The 20005-nt window shown below is 41.4% G+C and overlaps 1 protein-coding gene across 1 annotated transcript in view; it reads right to left on the reverse strand.

The window, feature by feature from the left end:
• The window catches only part of maea (macrophage erythroblast attacher, E3 ubiquitin ligase), a 145124-nt gene that overhangs the window by 90021 nt on the left and 35098 nt on the right, over window positions 1–20005 (reverse strand). Inside the window, exon 3 of the mRNA XM_072575829.1 lies at window positions 2695–2898. Coding sequence (XP_072431930.1) covers window positions 2695–2898 — 204 coding nt within the window. The remainder of the gene's footprint in view (window positions 1–2694; window positions 2899–20005) is intronic.

Consider the following 20005-nt stretch of genomic DNA (forward strand, 5'->3'; position numbering starts at 1 on the left):
AACCCGAAGTGCTGAAGACTGCTTTGTGGAACATTTCTGCTGTGTCTGCAAAATTGACACTCAACTTCCAGTCGTATATTTTAATAAACCATTTTGCTGCTAGGTTCACATTCTTGTCTTGGGTCTGTTCCAACAAAGCTCAATAAAGAGTTGGAATAACACATTTTTAACTGAGGTACTTCTCAACTTCAACTTCTTATTCAAATTCACATCTTCAGAACACAACCTCCGACACATTCCCTGCCACCTTCTCCTCCTATGACAACCTATGTTTTCAATTTGCTGTCAACACAATAGATCCATTTTCCCTTTTTACACCTATCATTTACTGCTATTTTGAATTTTTATTATTGCTTTATCACCATTGACACTCTCTAGTTCTTTTGTTCTGGGCATGCTCACATTCTGTTCCACTAGTTTCTGCCCCCCGCCCCACAAAATCCCAACAACAGCCGAAATACCATAATTTTCCAACTCCTTTGAGTTATATATAGTCATAGAAGTCTTCAAAGATTAACTCTGCTTCTCTCCACAGATGCTAGCAGATCAGATGCATTTCTCTGGCATTTCCTGTCTTCTTGCTCTTTCCTAGTTCTATGTCATTAGTACCTTCCTGGACCACACCAAGAAATGCAAGTTCCTTTCCAGGCTTGAGCAGACCTCCCGAATGCTGCATCAGCCAGGCAACACCACTGCCTTAACTGTTGCTCTTTACTGCAAAGGGATGGTGTCACATCCTTCCAGTACGCTATCCCCTTCAACTACTGCATTTGTTCTTGAATTGCTTCTATTACCATCATGTCACCATCACTCTGCAACTGTATCTGAACCAGGCAAGAGAACCTTAAATCTAATGAACAACTGCAGAGCCAGATATTCCTGTCCTTGCAGCCCCTGTTCTGCCTCACACTCAGTCCCTGATCAAATCAGAAGATCTTCTCCCAAGTCCTGCGACTGTGTTCTGGTACAAAGAATCTAGGTTGCACAGAAATTGCAGCCCAACCTTCAGCTCCAAGACTCTGAGTCGAAGATCTTTCAGCCACAAAGTGTTTCCAACAGGTATGCCTGCCCTGAAGCACAGGGATATCTTACAGCCATAGCATTGCCAACTCTAATGCAACGATGCTGTGACTTGAAGAGGTTACTTATCCTGTTTTTTTTTTAATAGAGGATGTAAAGCAGAGGTTTTGAATCATCTCTAAGAGATTAAACAATTTCAAAGTCCTTGGGTTGATTCTGTTTCCTCTGGATTGGAGAACGATATGTTAGAATTTGTGTCTGAATTTGCTTTTTTGCCAAGGTGTGTGTTTATGGGATGTTACTATACCACAACAGTTAATTAGTAATAGACACTGCACCTATTATTCAATTAAGTTTTCCCATTAGTTGTTTTAAATTCCTCCTAATTTTGTTTATATTTTAACTAGTGTATAAAAAATGGTGTTTTGCTTAACCTCTAGTAGTTTGACCAGCCACATCGCATCTGAAACATGGCACTTGAAAATAAGAAAACGTTAGCGTCAGGCTACCGTAAAAAAAAAATTGAGGATGTCTGGTCTTGTCCATAACACGAGTCAGTTTAATTAATTGTTAAAATTATTCACTTATGTATATTCATTTATCTTCGCCACCAATTTGGTATTCTATTATAAATCTTGAGAATTGAACAGAAGTGAACTACTTACAGAAATTCACCAAATAACTCATTTTAGTGTCTTGCAAAGCCACACAGACCCCTAAAACATCATATAGTGAGGGGTGAGCTGACAGAACTTAGATATCCATAAAATCATGAGGGGCACAGATAAGTTGGATCAAACGTTCTGTATTCATGCTGTATATGTCTATGACTTAACTGCATAAAATCATTAGAGGCATGGATAGCATACATAGTCAGAGTGGAAATGTCAAATACTAGGGGGTAAGAGAGGGGGCAAGTTTAAAAGGAGGAGATGTTGTATACAGAGCGTGCTAAGTGCCTGGCTAGTGTTGAAAGTGGGAGAAGCAACATTTAAGAGGCGTTTAGACAAACACATGATCAGGCAGCGAATAGAAGGATATGGACATGCACAAGCAGATGGGATTAGTTTAGATAGACATCAAAGTTGGCGCAGTCATTGTGGACCAAAAGGCCTGTTCCTGTGCTCTACTGCTTTGTATCTTATTTACAGGGGGGAAAAAAAAAACACCCCTTTGCCCAACCTCACTGGAAATCTGCATTCACCAAATTCTCAGGTTTGCACTCCATTTCCCCAATTGCGATCATTGCTCTGGGCGGCCTAAAGCACACCAAGTCTCAATCACCTGTGATCTCTGCCTTAAGAATGATATTCTCTTACATCAATTCTCTCTCAAGTTGCACCGACATGGATAATGCTCTATGCTCCAGTGAAGGCATATACAAAATTATTGTTTCATTATTCCAGACAATTTGTCTACACCAACAAGAGAACCTCTTTCAACATCTTCAATCAGCCCCTGACCTAGATTAAATTTTTTGGATCAAGACACATAACAGTAATTAATATTCATTTATATTGCAAGTTTTTAGATTTAATTACAGTTCAAAATAAGCTAAACTCTTATTCAACAGAATACACAAAGGTGCAATTAAACCACAAACAAGGACATTGTCCACGCTGATCTTAACATAATAACGTTTACAGTTTCACTGACATTTCAAACACCACTCACCTCAATTCCACTCTGTTTGGTCAGTTTAACAGCAGTGTTGTAATAGCCACATCGCAGCAAATGTTCCACCATCATACGGTCCATGCGCTTTTTCTTCCACATATTAACTGCTGCTGCTTGGTCACTGCTGTGCTCTTTCAAGTGTTCAATTCTACGTTTGCAAAGTTTTGCACTCTCATCTTCAGCTTGGATTGATTCAACTGCCTACATGAGAGAGAAAATACACTCAGTAAATACAATCCTAAGTGCAAACTGCATATTTATTAAGCAGCTTATGATAAAATGAAATCACAATTGTTATAGCACATCACGACTGCAGTGGTTCTCCAAAGCAGCATTATAACTTAGTATTGTTCTCCTACCTTTTGCTATACTCATGCACAAAATTTTAATCCAAATAATCATCCAACATTCTCTTAGATGCCTCAATTTAATCTGCTCCACCACACGTTCAGACAAAGAATTTCAGACCAAAACTACACACTTGTGCCAAAGATTTGATTCCTCACATCATATTTGCTTACTTTGCAAATCTCTTGAAATCTGCATCCTCTCATTCCTGATCGTCTGATCAGCTGGAACAGTTTTTACCTCTCTACTAAAAAAGAAGTGGTGACTATGTCATAGGATTAGTAGTGCAGTTATATTTGAATTCATTTGAAAACAAAAGGTTGCTGTAAAAACCTAGCTGGTTCTCACATATCCTGCAGTGAAGAAAATCTGGCATCCCTTGCTGGTCTGCCCCAGACCCACAGTAATGTAGTAAACACTTAATTGCCCTTTGGGATGGACAAGGAACATTGATCCAGCCAACCATGCCCCATAACTCATGAATAAATCTTTTTAAAGCTCCTTCATAATTTTGAAAACATCCAGAGCACCTTCTAGCTTTGTTCTCTCCTATGAGTGAAAACCCAAAATCAGTAATACAATCTCAAAGTGATGTTTTCCATCACTGAAATGATCCTGATTAACCTCTTCTGTGCACTCTCCCATGCATCCAACCTTCTCAAAGTGGCATCCAAATAGTGGCGGCTGAGATCTAACAAGTACCTTTTCCAAGGTCAGCATGCTGTCCTTGCTCTTGTACTTTATGGCACGATTAAAGCTCAGAACACTGCATACTTTGTTGACCACTTCCTCTTCCTGTCCTGTTCAATCATATTATGGCTGCAACAACCGAGCAATGTTTTCACTACAAGATCTTGAATTATAATCCTCTCTCGTTGCATGATCCAGGTTTCACATAACCGGATTTCTGGAGTTGATCCGAACATGTGCGTCAAAGGAACTCTTGAAAACATTCCATCAACTCACATGGGCTACATTTTTCCAACTGACCTTTGCTAGTCAAAAAGTGGATTAATATCTCCCATGATTGCCATTGTGCCATTCTGATAGCTACTATTTCTTCTTTTTCACCCTGCCCAACTGTGTGGTTACTGTTCGGGACCCAGCACAGCACTTGCTTAAGTGACTTCTTGCTAAGTTAATTTACACACAACGTGTTTCCATATCTTGATTCCTTGAACTCTATTGACCTAATGCCACTAGCAACCAAAGGGGCTACCTCTCTACATTACCCTCACAATTCTACATATATTAAGTAAGTCCAGCATTTAATAACATAAGACCGTGCATGGCATGGTGGCACTATGGTTAGCACTGCTGTCTCTCAGTGCCAGGGACCAGAGTACAATTCAATTCTTGGGTGACTTGTATGTTCCCCGAATGTCTGCATGAGTTTCCTCCCACAGTCCAAAGATGTGAAGGTTGCACCGATTCGCCATGTGAAATTCAGGGTGACAAGAACAGAGTATGGACATTAGGTCTGCGTCAAATGCTCTTACGAAGGTCAGTGATGACTCAATTGCCTGTTTCCACACTTAAGGTTTCTATGATTCTATGAACTAGGAGCAGGAGCAGGCAATTCAGCCAATCAAGCCTGTTTCGCCATTCAAACAATCATGGCTGATCTCATCTCAGCCTCAACTCCATTTTTATACCCACATTCCACAATCCTTCAGCCCATGACTTAAGAAAAATCTCTCTCAATTTTACTTAATGTCCTGGCATCCACTCGTAGTAGCAAATTCTACAGATTCACAACCTGAGAGAAGTAATTTCTTCCAGAGTCAAGTGGAAGAAATTATCATTTCTACCATATACAACGGATACAGCAAAAAAAAAAAGAGACAGCGTTCCTACAGTATCGAAGGTGCTACACTGACAGCATAAACTACACAATCATACACAGCCTAAAATGGATAAAATGGCATGGTCCGTGTGATGGAGTTGGACATGCTGTTCTGATCCAGACTGACTAAGATCTTTCAGTCAGGAAGTCCAGGATCAAGTTACACAGAAATTTTAGGCCCAGCAGGCTCAGCTTTCCAATCAGGTGCTGAGGAATGGTGGTGGTAAATGCAGAACTGAAGTCTACAAACAGTAATCTGACATAGGTATTCTTCTTCTCCAGGTGGGTGAGGGCCAGATGGAGGGTGGTGGAAATGGCATCATCTGTTGAGCAGTTGGGTTGATACACGAACTGTAGGGTGTCCAGTGAGAAGCTCTTGAAGCACTTCACTATGATCGGTGTAAGCGTAACAACGTGATAGCCATTGAGACAGGATGCTTAAGACTCCTGGGGCGACATGGCAACTCAATGGTTAGCACTGCTGCCTCTTAGCAACAGGGCCCCAGGTTCGATTCCAGCCTTGGGCAACTTGTGTGGACTTGACACATTCTCCCTGTGTCTGCGTGGGTTTCTTCCGGGTGCTCCAGTTTCCTCCCACAAGCCAAAGATGTGCAGGTGAGGTGAATTGGCCATGCTAAGTTGTCCATAGTGTTAGCTGCATTAATCAGAGGGAAATGGGTCTGGGTGGGTTACTCTTCGGAGGGTCACTGCAGACTTGCTGGGCTGAAGGGCCTGTTTCCACGCTGTATGGAATGGGCAGCACGGTGGCACAGTGGTTAGCACTGCTGCCTCACAGCGCCAGAGACCTGGGTTCAACTCCCGCCTCAGGCGACTGTGTGGAGTTTGCACAGTGTCTGCGTGGGTTTCCTCCAGGTGCTCCGGTTTCCTCCCACAGTCACAAAGATGTGCAGGTTAGGTGAATTGGCCATGCTAAATTGCTTGTAGTGTTAAGTGAAAGGGTAAATGTAGGGGAATGGGTCTGGGTGGGTTGCGCTTCGGCGGGTTGGTGTGGACTTGTTGGGCCGAAGGGCCTGTTTCCACAGTAAGTAATCTAATCCAATCCAATGGCACAGGGACGATGGTAGCAGCCTTGAAGCATGTTGGAACTATGGCGCAGCTCAGTGAGATCTCGAAGAAGATATCCATGCAAACATCTGCCAGTACATTAGAGCATCCTCTTGATACTCTGCCAGACATGAATTCTGGTCCAGCAGCTGTACATGAGTCAACTCTGCTTAGGATTTTCCTCACGTCAGCCATGGTAAGACACAGCAGCTTGACTCAGAGGGGGTGTGGACTTCTTCATTGACATGTCATTTTGTGCCGCAAACAGTGCATAAAAGTTGTTCAACTCATCGGGGAGGGAGGCATCATCAGCACAAGCAGGCTATGCTGTTGTGTATGGTGATATACTGAGCATGTGGAAGGGCATCCAGGCTATCACCACTGACCTAGAAGTGGCTGTGTTTTCTGTCCGTATACACGTTTTGGCTCTTTGATGGCCTGGCTCAGGTTGGGCCGCCTTGTCACCTGTTCTGAAAGCTGAATCATTTCTCATCTCAGTTTTACATCTGCGACCTTATTCTGAAACTATGACTTTGCATTCTAGATTGCCCCACAAGTAGTAATATCCTGCTTTGTCAATCCCCTTTAACATCTTGCATATCTCAATTAGATCTCATCTTTCTTTGAAACTCCAGTGAGCATTGGGCTAACCTGTTTAATCTTCATAAGACAAGGCCCATATCTTTGGAACTGATCTAAGAAACCTGCTCTGATTTGTCTCCAATATAGCAAAATCCTTCATAAAGTAATGGGACGAAAACGGGACACCATAATCATAACATCAAATGTAACAATCCTATGTATGAACTATGAATGCACACCTGTCAGGTTGAGCAAAGAGCTTTGTTAATAACCTGTAGCATAAACATTACTGTTGTCTTATATTGACAAAGCTATTTGTAAATTAGTAGGAATTATTAGTGTCTAGAGCACAGTTCATTGCCAGCAGAAACATGAAAATACAATTTCAACTCAACAACCAAATAGTTGACAGCTATTCATTGATTGGTCAAGGCCAAGAAATGAAATGGAGTCATCCTAACTGGTTTAAAATTTAATCAGAAGGCTTGGCAGATAGCGGTGGGTCATTAGCCAGTGAGTTTTCCAACACAACGCTTTTATCAGAATCCACTTGCAAACAAATCAGCAATGTCGGATTTCTCCTTACAATGGTATTCTATGAATTGCCTGGATTAGTCCAGAACAAAAATCTCCAACAAAATAGGTCATTTTCCAGCAAAGGCCAATAATTGTTAGTTCTCAAAAAGGAAAAAAAAATGTCAAGGCGGTTTTCAGTCGAGAATCAACATGTGTACATGCTTATTAACCTATTTTTCTGATTAACCTGTTCAAACATTGTTATTACACAATTCTGGAGCAGGTGAGGCTTGAACCTAAGCGTTCTGGTCCAGGGGTAGGGTCACTACCACTATGCAACAAGCAGCTGCCCCCCACCACCCATTGGTTGGAAAGCAGCAGGTTTGGTCAGTGTTAGGATTGAACCCATCACCTTGGCATTCTTAACACTGTGTTCTCACCATCTGAGATGATGAGTCTTCCGAGCATGGGTAGGTGTTTGTCACTAAACACATGCAGCTGCTGCTGGAGTCTTGAAATGCAGTTTGATCAAGTGAGGTTGAGAAACAATGTTAAGAAACATTGAGAATAGCTCCTTCAGTACGTTTTGAGGAGAATCACTCCATCATATTTTCAGGTCTCTCACTAAACTCTCAAAGACATTTTTTCCAAAACAGCAGAACATCAGCAGAATAGCTTTTCTTGTTGTCCCGTTTCCCCCTTCAGTCCAAGCAAAACGCTAAGAGACACAGTAGTTTTACCTTCCTTTATTCCAGGCCCTGAAAGGAGAGAGAAAGATCACCCATGTGCACAGGTATTATGGGTTCCCAGTCTTCTCTGGAATAGCAGTTTCTCAATGAGCTAAGTAGTCATTTTACAGGGAGGAGCATCCAGATAAGGCAACAGACATATTAATTGTGTAACCATTACAATCAATGAGTATCAATAGCAGAGACCAAGCCCTTTACTGTTGTTATATAATGAATGTTCTTAATCTTGTTAACTGGATTCATACAACGGATATTTTTCAACTTGTTCGCTCACCTTGCATATTAAGTGCCTCCAATATTGTTAAGTGGCTCTACGTAATGACTGCTTTTCCACGTTGTTAACCTATTACCCTTGCCTGCAAGTTTTATCTGATCAGAGTCCTGCTCAGCTGAACCACTTGTTTCACAAAACTCAGAACTTAACTCTTTCCCTGCCTGTTTATACCCTATACACATTATCACACTCACAGCAGGCTCCATCAAACTGTGCTCCTCACAGTACTCACAACAATGCCATAAACCTCATTCAGGTTATTTTCAGTCAATCCAGCAGCTTCACAGTCTTAGCTGTGTAGTTAGCTGAAACGTTGGGAATACAAGAATTGTCTTCAAAAATGTATAAAGTCTTTTTACGAAACCACTAAATAATGGTTCAAGTATCCAAATTCACCACTGACCATCAATATTAACCCTCAAACTATTAATAAAGTCTCTTCCTAACACAATAACACCATTGTCTCCTTGACTGTTTAACTTGCACACTGCATTTTTCAGTATAAACATTCTTCACAGCCCAATATGTTCAGTGATCAAATTAGGTCTAAAGGTAGCACTAAATCATAATTTCAGATTGAAATAGTTTCTTCAATACATAGTAAACATTTAGTTGAACAAACATTTCCACTTGATTAACACTGATCAATAAGAGTGACAATGAGCAAACTCAAATTAATAGAACATCACAAGGCACCAAAGAAACAGTTAACTTGAATATTTCATAGTTTGAAAATGAATCAACAAATTGTAATTCTTGTGTAATTCTTTACTACAATTAATACTGATGCACTGGACCAAAGTGCAGGTTTTGCCAAACATAGACAAGTACGGCTCAAAAAAATTCAAATTTGCATACTAGTTAAAACACTGCCAAAGACCTTCTAATGTGGTCAAAATTTGTTTTTACATCCAAGGCCTTGAATACATACTATCAAAAAACAAACAAGTGTATGCAATTACTCCCAAATTCATCAACGTACACTCCCAGTCTTCTCTGGAATGTTTTAAAAAGACATACAGTAGCGCCTCGACTTATGAACTTAATTCGTTCCAGGACCCGGTTTGCAAACTGAAATCAATTTTTCCCATTGTTCGGATAGCGTAAGAATGCTTGGACGGCTGTTCACAGCGCACGCGCCAAAGACGAACTGAATGAGATCACGCGGGGCCCGGGAGCTTTTACGTTCAATAAGCGCTAGCAAAGCAGAATAATGAAACCACGCGGTTGCACGTGGGCTTTTTGCATTCGTACCTTGAATTTTTTACATACATTGAGGCAAATTTTTACGTACAATCCTGATGGCAAACTGATTTGTTAGTGAACGGGGTCGCTCGTATGTCGAGACGTTACTGTTCTATCACGCAGTTCTTTGTCGGCACTCAAAACATCCTGCAAACCTGCCCTAAACCTACGTGTCCTTCCAAAATTAAAGTCATACTTTTCTGCAATCATTGCAGAACTGTCAATTGGAACGAAAGTCTCAGCCAAATGCTTCACCTTCAGGCCGTTCACGATTGCATTTGGTTTCAATTCAATCCTCGTGAGTTAGTTCTTGGACATGGGATGCCAAAACCTCTTCAACATTACCTTCGCCAACTTCCACAAACCCAGCCTCATTAGCCAAAGTCATGATTGCCGTATTTATTATTTCTGGTTCTAAGCCTTTTGAATCGTTCACTGTTTCAGGACATGGTTTCTCCAAACGCCATTTCTCAGCAAGACTGTTAGCCTGTCCAGAGCATCTCCAAGATGGGTGATTGCCAATTTCATATTGTACTGTTTCCAGATCTCTTGCAAAGATGCTTTGGAGTTGTCCTGTCCGTCAGTCAATGACACTTACAATACAACAGATCACATTTTGCATATAGTGAGCCTTAATTGTGGCTTTTCAACCTTGGTCACACGGTTGCAGCAATGTTGTGTTTGGCAGTAAGAACACAACACTAATGTTACTGCGATATCCAGCAATGCCAGGTGGATGAGCAGCACAGTTATCAACAATCAGAAGACACCTGTTATCAAAGTTATTTTCTCTATAGTATTTTTCAACAAAAGGACTAAAGTATCCACTCATGAACTCAAAAAAAATCACTTGAGTATTCCAACTGCTTAGATGTGAACAAAACGCAACAGGAAGTGTATTCTTATCAACACCTTTAAGTGCCCTCAGACTTTCTGAATGGTACACCAGTAGAGCCTAAGGACAGCACCACCAGTGGCATTAATAATAGGTATTAGGATAAACCTGTCCTTCGATGCCTCATGTCCCTGAGCTGGCTTTTCTTCAATCAAAACAAATGTCTTGCTTGGCAATTTTTCCCAATAAATTCCAGTTTTGTTAGAGTTAAATTATACGAATAACCATCTTGTGTAATTATTTTATTCAGTTCTTCTGGGAACTTTTCAGCAGCTTCACTATCAGCTGAAGCACTCTGACCCGGAACCTTTGAGCAATGAAACTGCCCTCGCCTCAAAAACCGATCAAACCACCCATGAGGACCTTGAAATTCCACTTCGGCAACACTTGAATTCTCATCATCCAGAGCTTTCTATTTCAGCTTATTCAAAAGACAGACTGATTCTTCAAGTACAAGGTAACTGAACATCATGCTTTGCACACCCATCAATCCAGTCAAGCAATAGACTTTCCATTTTATCCATTACAGGATGCCGACTAAAGGAGACCACTCTGCTACTAACAGAACCAATAGTAACTTCGGCAGCTTTCAAGATTCTTTCTCTCGACATGTAAATTGTACGAATGGTGGACGCAGGCAAGTTCAACCCACACACAATGTCTATTTTGTTGACCATGATCAAAATGCTTAATTACACCCAGTTTAACATTAAGCATAACAGCCTTAAGAGCTCTCTTAGGCGTTTTCTGATACCTTACGACACACCTTGCTAACTGATGCACAAAATAAATCCAGACAACGCATAGATGCTCACACAATTCAAAGCTATTGCAGCTTGATGCTGAGTGTAGTTCCCAGGAAAGACGCTTGCTGGCGCCACTCTCGCTGTACACAGTTGTTCATAAAAGCAAAAATACTCTTTCAGTTAGCGAGAACAGGTACAAAAGTAGGCTTTTGTGAATTGGCATTAAGCGAATGTTCAGTCAGTGGGGGATAACTTAGGAGGCAACTCAACCCTGCGCCTGCTCCATGTTATGCAATCATGGTTGATCGCATCTCTGTCTAAACTCAGATTTCCTGCCTGGTATCCTTAACCTTTCAACCCATTACTATCTTCTCCTCAAATCTATTCAGTGTCTCATCTGCTACACTCTGGGGTGAAGAATTCCAAAGATTCATGACCATTTGAGAGAAATAATTTCTCGTTGGTTTTAAATCTGGTACCCCTTATCCACAAATTGCAGGTAGAGTGAATAGACAGGAAAGTAAATGGAAATATGGCCTTGATTGGAAGGATTTTAATGCTAAGATCCAAAACACTACTTTAATCTATACCATTGGGTCGGGATATTTTTATATTAGAGTCATATCAGAAAAGTGTTTCATCCAATCACGGATGATCATCGAATCCCAACTGTGTAGAAGCAGGCCATTCAGCCCTTTGAGTCTACACTGCCCTTCCGAAAAGCATCCCACCCAGATACACCCTGCCACATTACCTCTGTAACCTTGCATGAAACAAGGCTAATCCACCTCGTTTGAACATCCCTGGACGTCATGAGCAATTTAACATGGCCAATCAGTACATCCTTGGACTGTGGGAGGAAACCCACGCAGATACGGGGAGAATGTGCAAACACAACACAGACATTTGCCAAAGGGCGGAATCAAACCCAGATCGCTGGCGCTGAGGCAGTGCTAACTACTGAGCCACTATGTCACCCCCACATTAGACTTGGTTAATTCTTGGATTGAACAGGTAGTCTTATGAATCAATGCTCAAATGGACTTCAGAAAAACAAAAGCTGATCTTCTTGAAACATGTGATCCCAAAGTCCTTGACAGTAATTGCTGAGATGATGCTGCCATTTATGGGGAAACCCTGGAAATGTGACCATCACTAGTTAAGTCAGTGTTTAATAACCACCTGTAACAGCCTTGGAGAGTGGCATGATGAGCTAACATTTTAAATCAGTGTCATCTTGGAGTGTGCAGACACAAAGTGCTGTTAGAGTGGAGTTGCAGGGTTTTGCTCTAATGACAATGAAGGAACAGTGATATAATTTCAAGTCAGTGTGGTGCGTGGCTTGAAGGCACAGTAGGAGACAACATGTCCCCATCTATCTTCTGCTCTTGTCCTTCAAGATGGTAAAATTTGCAGATTTGGAAGGTAATGTCAAAAGAGGACTTGGTCAATTTATCATATGGATCTTAGAGGTGGAACTCACTGTTGTCACTATGCACGGATTGTAAATGCAGGTAAACATTGAAGGTGGCAGATGGGATGGCAATCACACTGGCTTTGCCTAGATGGCCTGTCAATCTTTCCTAATCATGCACCTGTCCAAATGACTTTTCAATGTACTAACTGTATCTATCACTTCCTCCTGCGGTTCATTCCACGTATGAACTAGCTTCTGCATGAGAGAATTACCCCTCAGGTCACAGTGTTTCTCCTCTCACCTTAAAAGTCTGCCCACTAGTTTTGAACTCCCCTATACTAGATAAATTACCTTTACAATGAGTATATGCCCCTCATGATTTTATGAACCTTTATGAGGGTAACCCCTCAACCTCCAATGCTCCACAGAAAAAGTTCCAGCCTATTGCTCTCCTGAAAACTCAAACCCTCCAGTCCCAGAAATATGCTGGTAAATCTTTTCTGAACCCTCTCCAATTTAATAATCTCCTTCCAATTGCAGGGCAACCAAAACTATTGTTATGACACGGGGTAAACCCTCCTGCTTAATTTAAAACAGCAACACAGAAAAGGATTATCCTGTGCAGTAATCTGAAAATTCGAGAGGCCAAGAACTATTTAAAGTAAAAATTAACAACGTTATTTCTTAAAGTATAACAGAGAATAATTAACTAAAAACTATTTACAACTCCTTCCTCTAACCTTTCTTTTAACTTCCTCTTTTGCCATTCCAGTCCAAAAGAAACCCCAATTAAGTTTTACCCAAAAGTTAAAGTTTTCAAAACCAGCCAGATATCAAATCTTCTCTTCCTCAGTCATCTTTACTTCTTCTTAGGGATTTCTGTTTCACACGTCACTGATCGATAAAGGTACTTCTAAGAGAGCTATTCTCTGGGCAGTCTGCAGATGATGCTGGTGGCTTGACAGTTCTCCGTCAGCTGTTCAATTTTCCCCCGGTCTTATATTCCCAAAGCCTCAGACTGCGTCATTGGCTTTTAAGATTAATATACTATATTCAAACTTGATTGGAGTTTGGTTTTTTTTGGGGTATAATTTAAACAGATTGGCCTAATTCAAATCTATTTCGTCTACCCTAGCGACTGAACCACATGTCTTATTCAGAACACTTGGTGCTGTCAGGTCTTTCTGCTAGCTTTTAACTCTCTTAAAAAAAGGTACAGTACACCCACATCTTCATAACCACTATACACAGTACTCCAAAGTGACTTGCTCAAATGTTACTGGTCATGTCAAACCATGGCTGGATATTGACCATGCGTAGCTGTATTTTGACATTGACTGCTTCAGTATCAGTGTCATCACAAATGATACTGAACATTTTACATTCATTAGTGAACATCCCCACTTCTGCCCTCACGATGGAGAGGAGGTCGTTAATGAAATGGTTGAAGATGGCTGGGCCGAGGGCACTACCCTGAGGACCTCTACAAAGCCTTCATGGAGCTCAGATGGCTGAATACTACAATACCTTCCTTTGTACCGAGTATGACTCAAACCTAATGGAGAGTATTCCTGCAGATTCTCATTGAATTCGAACAAAACTGAAGTCATTCATGTTGTAACTGTATCAAATATGGCCTTCTTGAGTCATAGAGCATGGGCCAACTATTCCGGGCCGATTAAACAGCCAAAATAAACCCAGTCCCATTTGCCAGCATTTGGCCCACATCCCTCTCAACCCTTCCTATTCATTCACTCATCCAGATGTCTGTTAAATGTTGCAATTGTACCAGCCTCTACCACTTCCTCTGGCAGTTCATTCCAGACATGCACCACCCTCTGTGTGAAAATCCTGAGGTCCCTTTTAAACTTTTCCCCTCTCACCCTAAACATGTGCCTTCTAGCTCTGGACTTCCCTACCCTGGGGAAAAGACCTTGACTGTTCACCTCAGCCATGTCCCTCATGATTTTATCAACCTCTAAAGTCACCTCCCAGCTTCCAATGCTCCAGGAAAAATAGCCCCAAGCCAACTTAGCCTCTCCCTATAGTACAAACACCGTCCCGTACCCCCTTTTTACTTCTGTCAAAGGCAATCCCCTCACTTCCCCTGAACAGCTCAGCTCCTTGTCCCCATTTAAACCAAGATGTAATAAACTCCACAGTTGAGTGGCTTGAGTAGAACCTCAGCTGATGATTTGAGATTATTGTTAACGAAGTTCCACTAAGTAGCAATGTCAATGATATCTTTCAGCACTTTGTTGATACTTTCAGAACAATCTACTGATGCATTAATTGGCTGAGTTTGATTATCCTTTTTTTGTGCATAGGACAAACCTTGCCAACTTTACACATTGCTGGTCGATGCCAACCAACATTTCGCAAAAAATAGAGCTGCTTTGATTGGAGTCAAAGAGAGTGGTGCTGGAAAAGTACAGCCAATCAGACAGCATCCGAGGAGCAGGAGAATTGACGCTCGAAACATCAATTGTCCTGCTCCTCGGATGCTGCCTGACTGGCTGTGCTTTTCCAGCACCACACTCTTCAACTGATCGCCAGCATCAAGAGTGCTCACTTTCTCCTTCTTTTGTTTGGAGCCCAACTCTATATAATTAATTAATATATTTAAAAGACATTTTGACACAAATGGACAGGAAACGTTTAGAGCGATATGGGCCAATCGAAGGCAAATGGGACTAATTCAGCTTAAAACGCTTGGTCAGCATGGACAAGTTGGACTGAAAGGATTGTTTCCATGCTGTACACCTGACTTTACGACTCTAAATAGCTCTGGAGAACAAGTCTTCAGTCCTCATTCAAAATGTCACTTCAGCCCATTAGACATCCTATTTCTTGTGGTCTTGAACAGGGACAGGCTGTTCAGCCCCTCAAGGCTGCTCTGCCAGTCAAGATGATCATTACTGATCCAATATTCCTTATGTCTGCATGCCCGTGTTTTCCCCATAATCTTTGATTCCCTGATTGATCAAAAATCTCTCTCAGAAATATACAGAAGGACTCTGCCCCCACGGTTCTGAAGACTCTCAACCCGCAGAAGAAATTCCTCCTCATCTCAGTCTGAAATTAGCACCCCTTTGTTCTGAGATTATTCCCTCTAATCCTAGTCATTTCCATAGGTGAGACTTGATCTCAGTATTTATCTTCTCAAGTCCCTTAAGAATCCTCTATGTTTCAATGACAATGATTTCTCATTCTTCTAAACACGATTGAATGCAGTCCCAACCCATTTAACCTTTACTCATAAGCCAATCCGTCCATACCAGGGATCATCCTTGTGAACCCTCTGAACACAATAAAATAATATCCTGACTTAAATAAGGGAATGAAAACTGCTCATTGAACTGCAGATATGGTCTCACCAGCACCTTGCACAGTGGCAACAAGACTTCCCTATTCTTATTCTCCAGCCCCTTGAAATAAGAGCCAAAATTCCATTCAGCTTCTTAGTTACCTGCTACACCTGTATGTAGGCTTTGTATTTCATTCACAAGTACCCTTACATCCCTTTATTTTGAAGCTTTCCACAGTTTTTTCTCCATTTAAATAATATGGTTCTTTTGTTCTTCCTTCCAAAGTGAACAACTTTACATTTTCCCATATCATGCTACATTTGCTAACTTTTTGCCCACTTATTTAGACTATCAATACCTCTATAAACTCTACATATCCCTTTTGCAGCTTGCTTACCGTCTATTTGTGTCATCTGCAAATTTAGCTCAAGTATGTTTGCTTTCTTGTTTCAAGTAATGAATATATTATTATGAAGAGTTTCAATCCCAGCACCAACCCCTGTGGAATCCTGCTGGTTCAAAGGCACAATCTGAAAGAGAACCCTTTATTCCCACTTGTTTTCTGTCCATTAACCAATTCTTTGATCATGCCAATATCAGCACTAACACCACCGTGTTCTGAAGAGTTAATTTGCTCTACTAACCTGCAAGGAAATTGAATGCTCTGGGGGGGGGGGGCTTGGTCTTAGAGGTGGAATGTGGGAAGTTTACATTCCCATCCCTTGCCATTCAGGGATGATTTACATTGATTTGTGAACAGGGTGTGAAAACAATAAGAACATTATAGTTGGGATTCTGAATACTTCCTGTCGTTAAAAGAAGTACAATTCACATCAGAGCTGGCCATGAAGAGATGATTTGCATTTCATAGTTTCTGGAGGTGGTCACTATATGGTATCTTGAGTGGCATGTGAAAATGAGGGGAGGACATTAACTGTGATGTAAAGATTTTTGTATAAAGGAAGAACTGTTTCCTTTGTTCAAAAAGAGCTTTTGACACGACCCCATAAGTCCTGTGAGGTATGTTAAAGGTTTTTCCAAAGCTTGTACTGTACTCTGCTTAACAAATTTTGCTTGTTCACGGAAGTTGGTGTTTGCAGTGCATCAAGTGTACCAGAATCTTAAGAGTGAAAGAATTTAACACTGTGGGTTCTTATGACACAAATCTTGTGTGAGATACCTTGTCAAATGCCTTCTGGAAGTTCAAACACTGGTTCCCCTCCATCCACACTGGTTGAAACCTGCTTGAAAAACTCTAATAAATTAGTCAGACATTATTTCCCTTTCATGAAGCCATGCTGACTTTGATTAGACTATTATTTTCGAAAAGGTGCTATCACTTTATTAATTATCAATTTCAATAATTTCACATCTTCTTCAGAAGATTTTCATATTTTTCAGAATAGAGGAAACTTTTGCAAGTTTACAATATTGATTACTTCACAGGATCAGAGGATGCAAGCTATCAGTGCTCAGGGATTTATCTGGTTTTAGCCCAATTAGCTTATTTAATACTACTACTTCAGTGATGGTACTTAATTCCTCCCCAATATCCTTAAGAATTGCTAAGATGATTAAAGTATCTTCCACTGTAAACATGATTTAAACTTTCTGCAGTTTTCTTGCTCCCCACCACTCCCATTTCTAAGGGGTTTATTTTAATTTTGACCTCTCTCTTCCTTTTTACATATTTCAAAAAGCTCTTGTTGATTTTATTTCTCACTAGTTTGCCTTCAGAGTTGATTTGCTCTTAATTATCCTTGTTGTATCCTGTATCCCAACCATTACCTGTTAACATGAGAAGTGAATTGAATTGGGTGAAGACTGGCAACTGTTACACTGGGGCATTCTGAAGGAGACAGAGATCTATCTTCCACTTCGCACTTCTGGCTGAAGATGGATACAAATGCTTCAGCTTTATCTTTTGAGCTCAGCTTCCCCTATCATTGCAGATAGGGATATTTGTAGAGATTCCTGCATGAATGTTAAATTGTCCACCAACATTCCTAATAGGATGTGCCATGACTGCAAAGCTTGCATCTGAAGCATATCTGACTGTAGGACTGCCCATCACATTGTTTGGCTCGCAAGTAGTCCTGTCTTGTTCAACAAATTGGTGGACTCATTTTCAACGTTCCTCCTGTTACTCCTGACCTAGCTGCCTGCACTTTTAATTGAACTGGAATTTACCCCTTAGCTTTGTGGTAGAATGGGGAATATGTCGGGAATTGAGCTCACACATTGTGGATCCATGTAATTCTGCCCAGTGCTTCATGGATGCCCAGTTTCAATTTGCTAGATCTGTTTGAAATTTATCCTGTTTAGTATTGTGACAGTACCATTAAAAAAAAGGGTGCCCTCAACAACCAAAACTGGACTGCATCGTTACAACAGATATGTGGCTATCATGGACAGATGCATGTGCTGCAAGTAGACATGGGCAAGGTCAAACACTCCTCTCCCAATCCCCACCCCCCAGTATTGCCAATCTGTCAAGACATGCTGCTGCCTCAGCCTAGTAGCTCTTTCCTCAAACTCTGCAAGCTCATCCAGAAAAGATGCAGCCGAGCCACCCTTCATGACAGCCATTGAAATCTCTCATCCACAGTACATTCATTGTCCGTGCCATCTTCTGTGCATCATTCTAATAATGGTCAATGTAGTGGAGAACCAATTCATCAGTCAAGCTTGGGGTCTGGACGAGGGAGTGGCCAGTAAGAAGCAGGAAACATGCTTGCCCTTCTACTATGAAGCTTCACAGAGTCTGGAATCAAAGTCAGACCAACTGGCATCAACCAAGTCACTAATAATGAGAATTTCTCACAAATCATTGTCTATTTTATAAAGACTCTCTAACTAACAGAGGTTTCTGATAAAATTGGACTGATCGAGCATCAGTCTAAAGTCATCATGCTCCCAGAATCATGCCTTCCATACACAGTGGCAGACAGCACTATCACCATTTCCTTCCCACTCACAGGGCAAATCCAGCAGGAGTGGCAACACAGTGGTGAGAGAGAGAATCCCCCTGGAAATACCCTCTAGTTTTGAACTCCCCAACCTAGGAGATACCGTTACTCCTTACCTAGACCTCTCATGATTTTAAAACCTCTGAAGTCACCCCTTAACCTCCTCTGTTTCAGTGAAAGAAATCCCAGTACGGATCCCTGTGGCATACTATGTGCTATTGTGCTATATCGTACATGTTAGTCAATTTGTGTCAACTAACAAGATTAACCAATAATAGAGAATGCTGGTTCTAAAGTGCAACTTTAAAAACATGTTGGCAATAACAACTGGATCACCAAAGCCTTAAGTGCTATTTCATATCCATAGTGTGAAAACAGGCCCTATGGCTCTACAAGTCCACAATCACCCTCCAAACAGTATCCAACCAAAACCCATTTCCCTAAGCTACATTTACCCCTGACTAATAAGACCATAAGACATAGGAGTGGAAGAAAGACGATTCAGCCCATCGAGTCCACTCTGCCTTTCAATCATGGCTGATGGGCATTTCAACTCCACTTACCCGCATTCTCCCCGTAGCCCTTAACTCCTTGTGACATCAAGAATTTATCCATCTCAGCCCTGAAGACATTTAGCGTCCCGGCCTCCACTGCACTCTGCGGCAACGAATTCCACAGGCCCACCACTCTCTGGCTGAAGAAATGTCTCCGCATTTCTGTTCTGAATTTACCCCCTCTAATTCTAAGGCTGTGTCCACAGGTCCTAGTCTCCTCGCCTAACGGAAACAATTTCCTAGCGTCCACCCTTTCCAGGTCATGTATTATCTTGTAAGTTTCTATTAGATCTCCCCTTAATCTTCTAAGCTCCAATGAATACAATCCCAGGATCCTCAGCCGTTCCTCGTATGTTAGACCTACCATTCCAGGGATCATCCGTGTGAATCTCCGCTGGACACATTCCAGTGCCAGTATGTCCTTCCTGAGGTGTGGGGACCAAAACTGGACACAGTACTCCAAATGGGGCCTAACTAGAGCTTTATAAAGTCTCAGTAGCACAATGGTGCTTTTATATTCCAACCCTCTTGAGATAATTGACAACATTGCATTCGCTTTCTTAATCACGGACTCAACCTGAATGTTTACCTTTCGAGAATCTTCGACTAGCACTCCCAGATCCATTTGTACTTTGGCTTTACAAATTTTCTCACCATTTACAAAGTAGTCCATGCTTGTATTCTTTTTTCCAAAGTGCAAGACTTTCCATTTGCTCACATGGAATTCCATCAACCATTTCCTGGACCAGTCTCCCAAACTGTCGAGATCCTTCTGAAGCCTCCCCACTTCCTCA

The sequence above is a fragment of the Chiloscyllium punctatum genome, chromosome 1, assembly GCF_047496795.1.
Source record: "Chiloscyllium punctatum isolate Juve2018m chromosome 1, sChiPun1.3, whole genome shotgun sequence".
Lineage (NCBI taxonomy): Eukaryota > Metazoa > Chordata > Chondrichthyes > Orectolobiformes > Hemiscylliidae > Chiloscyllium > Chiloscyllium punctatum.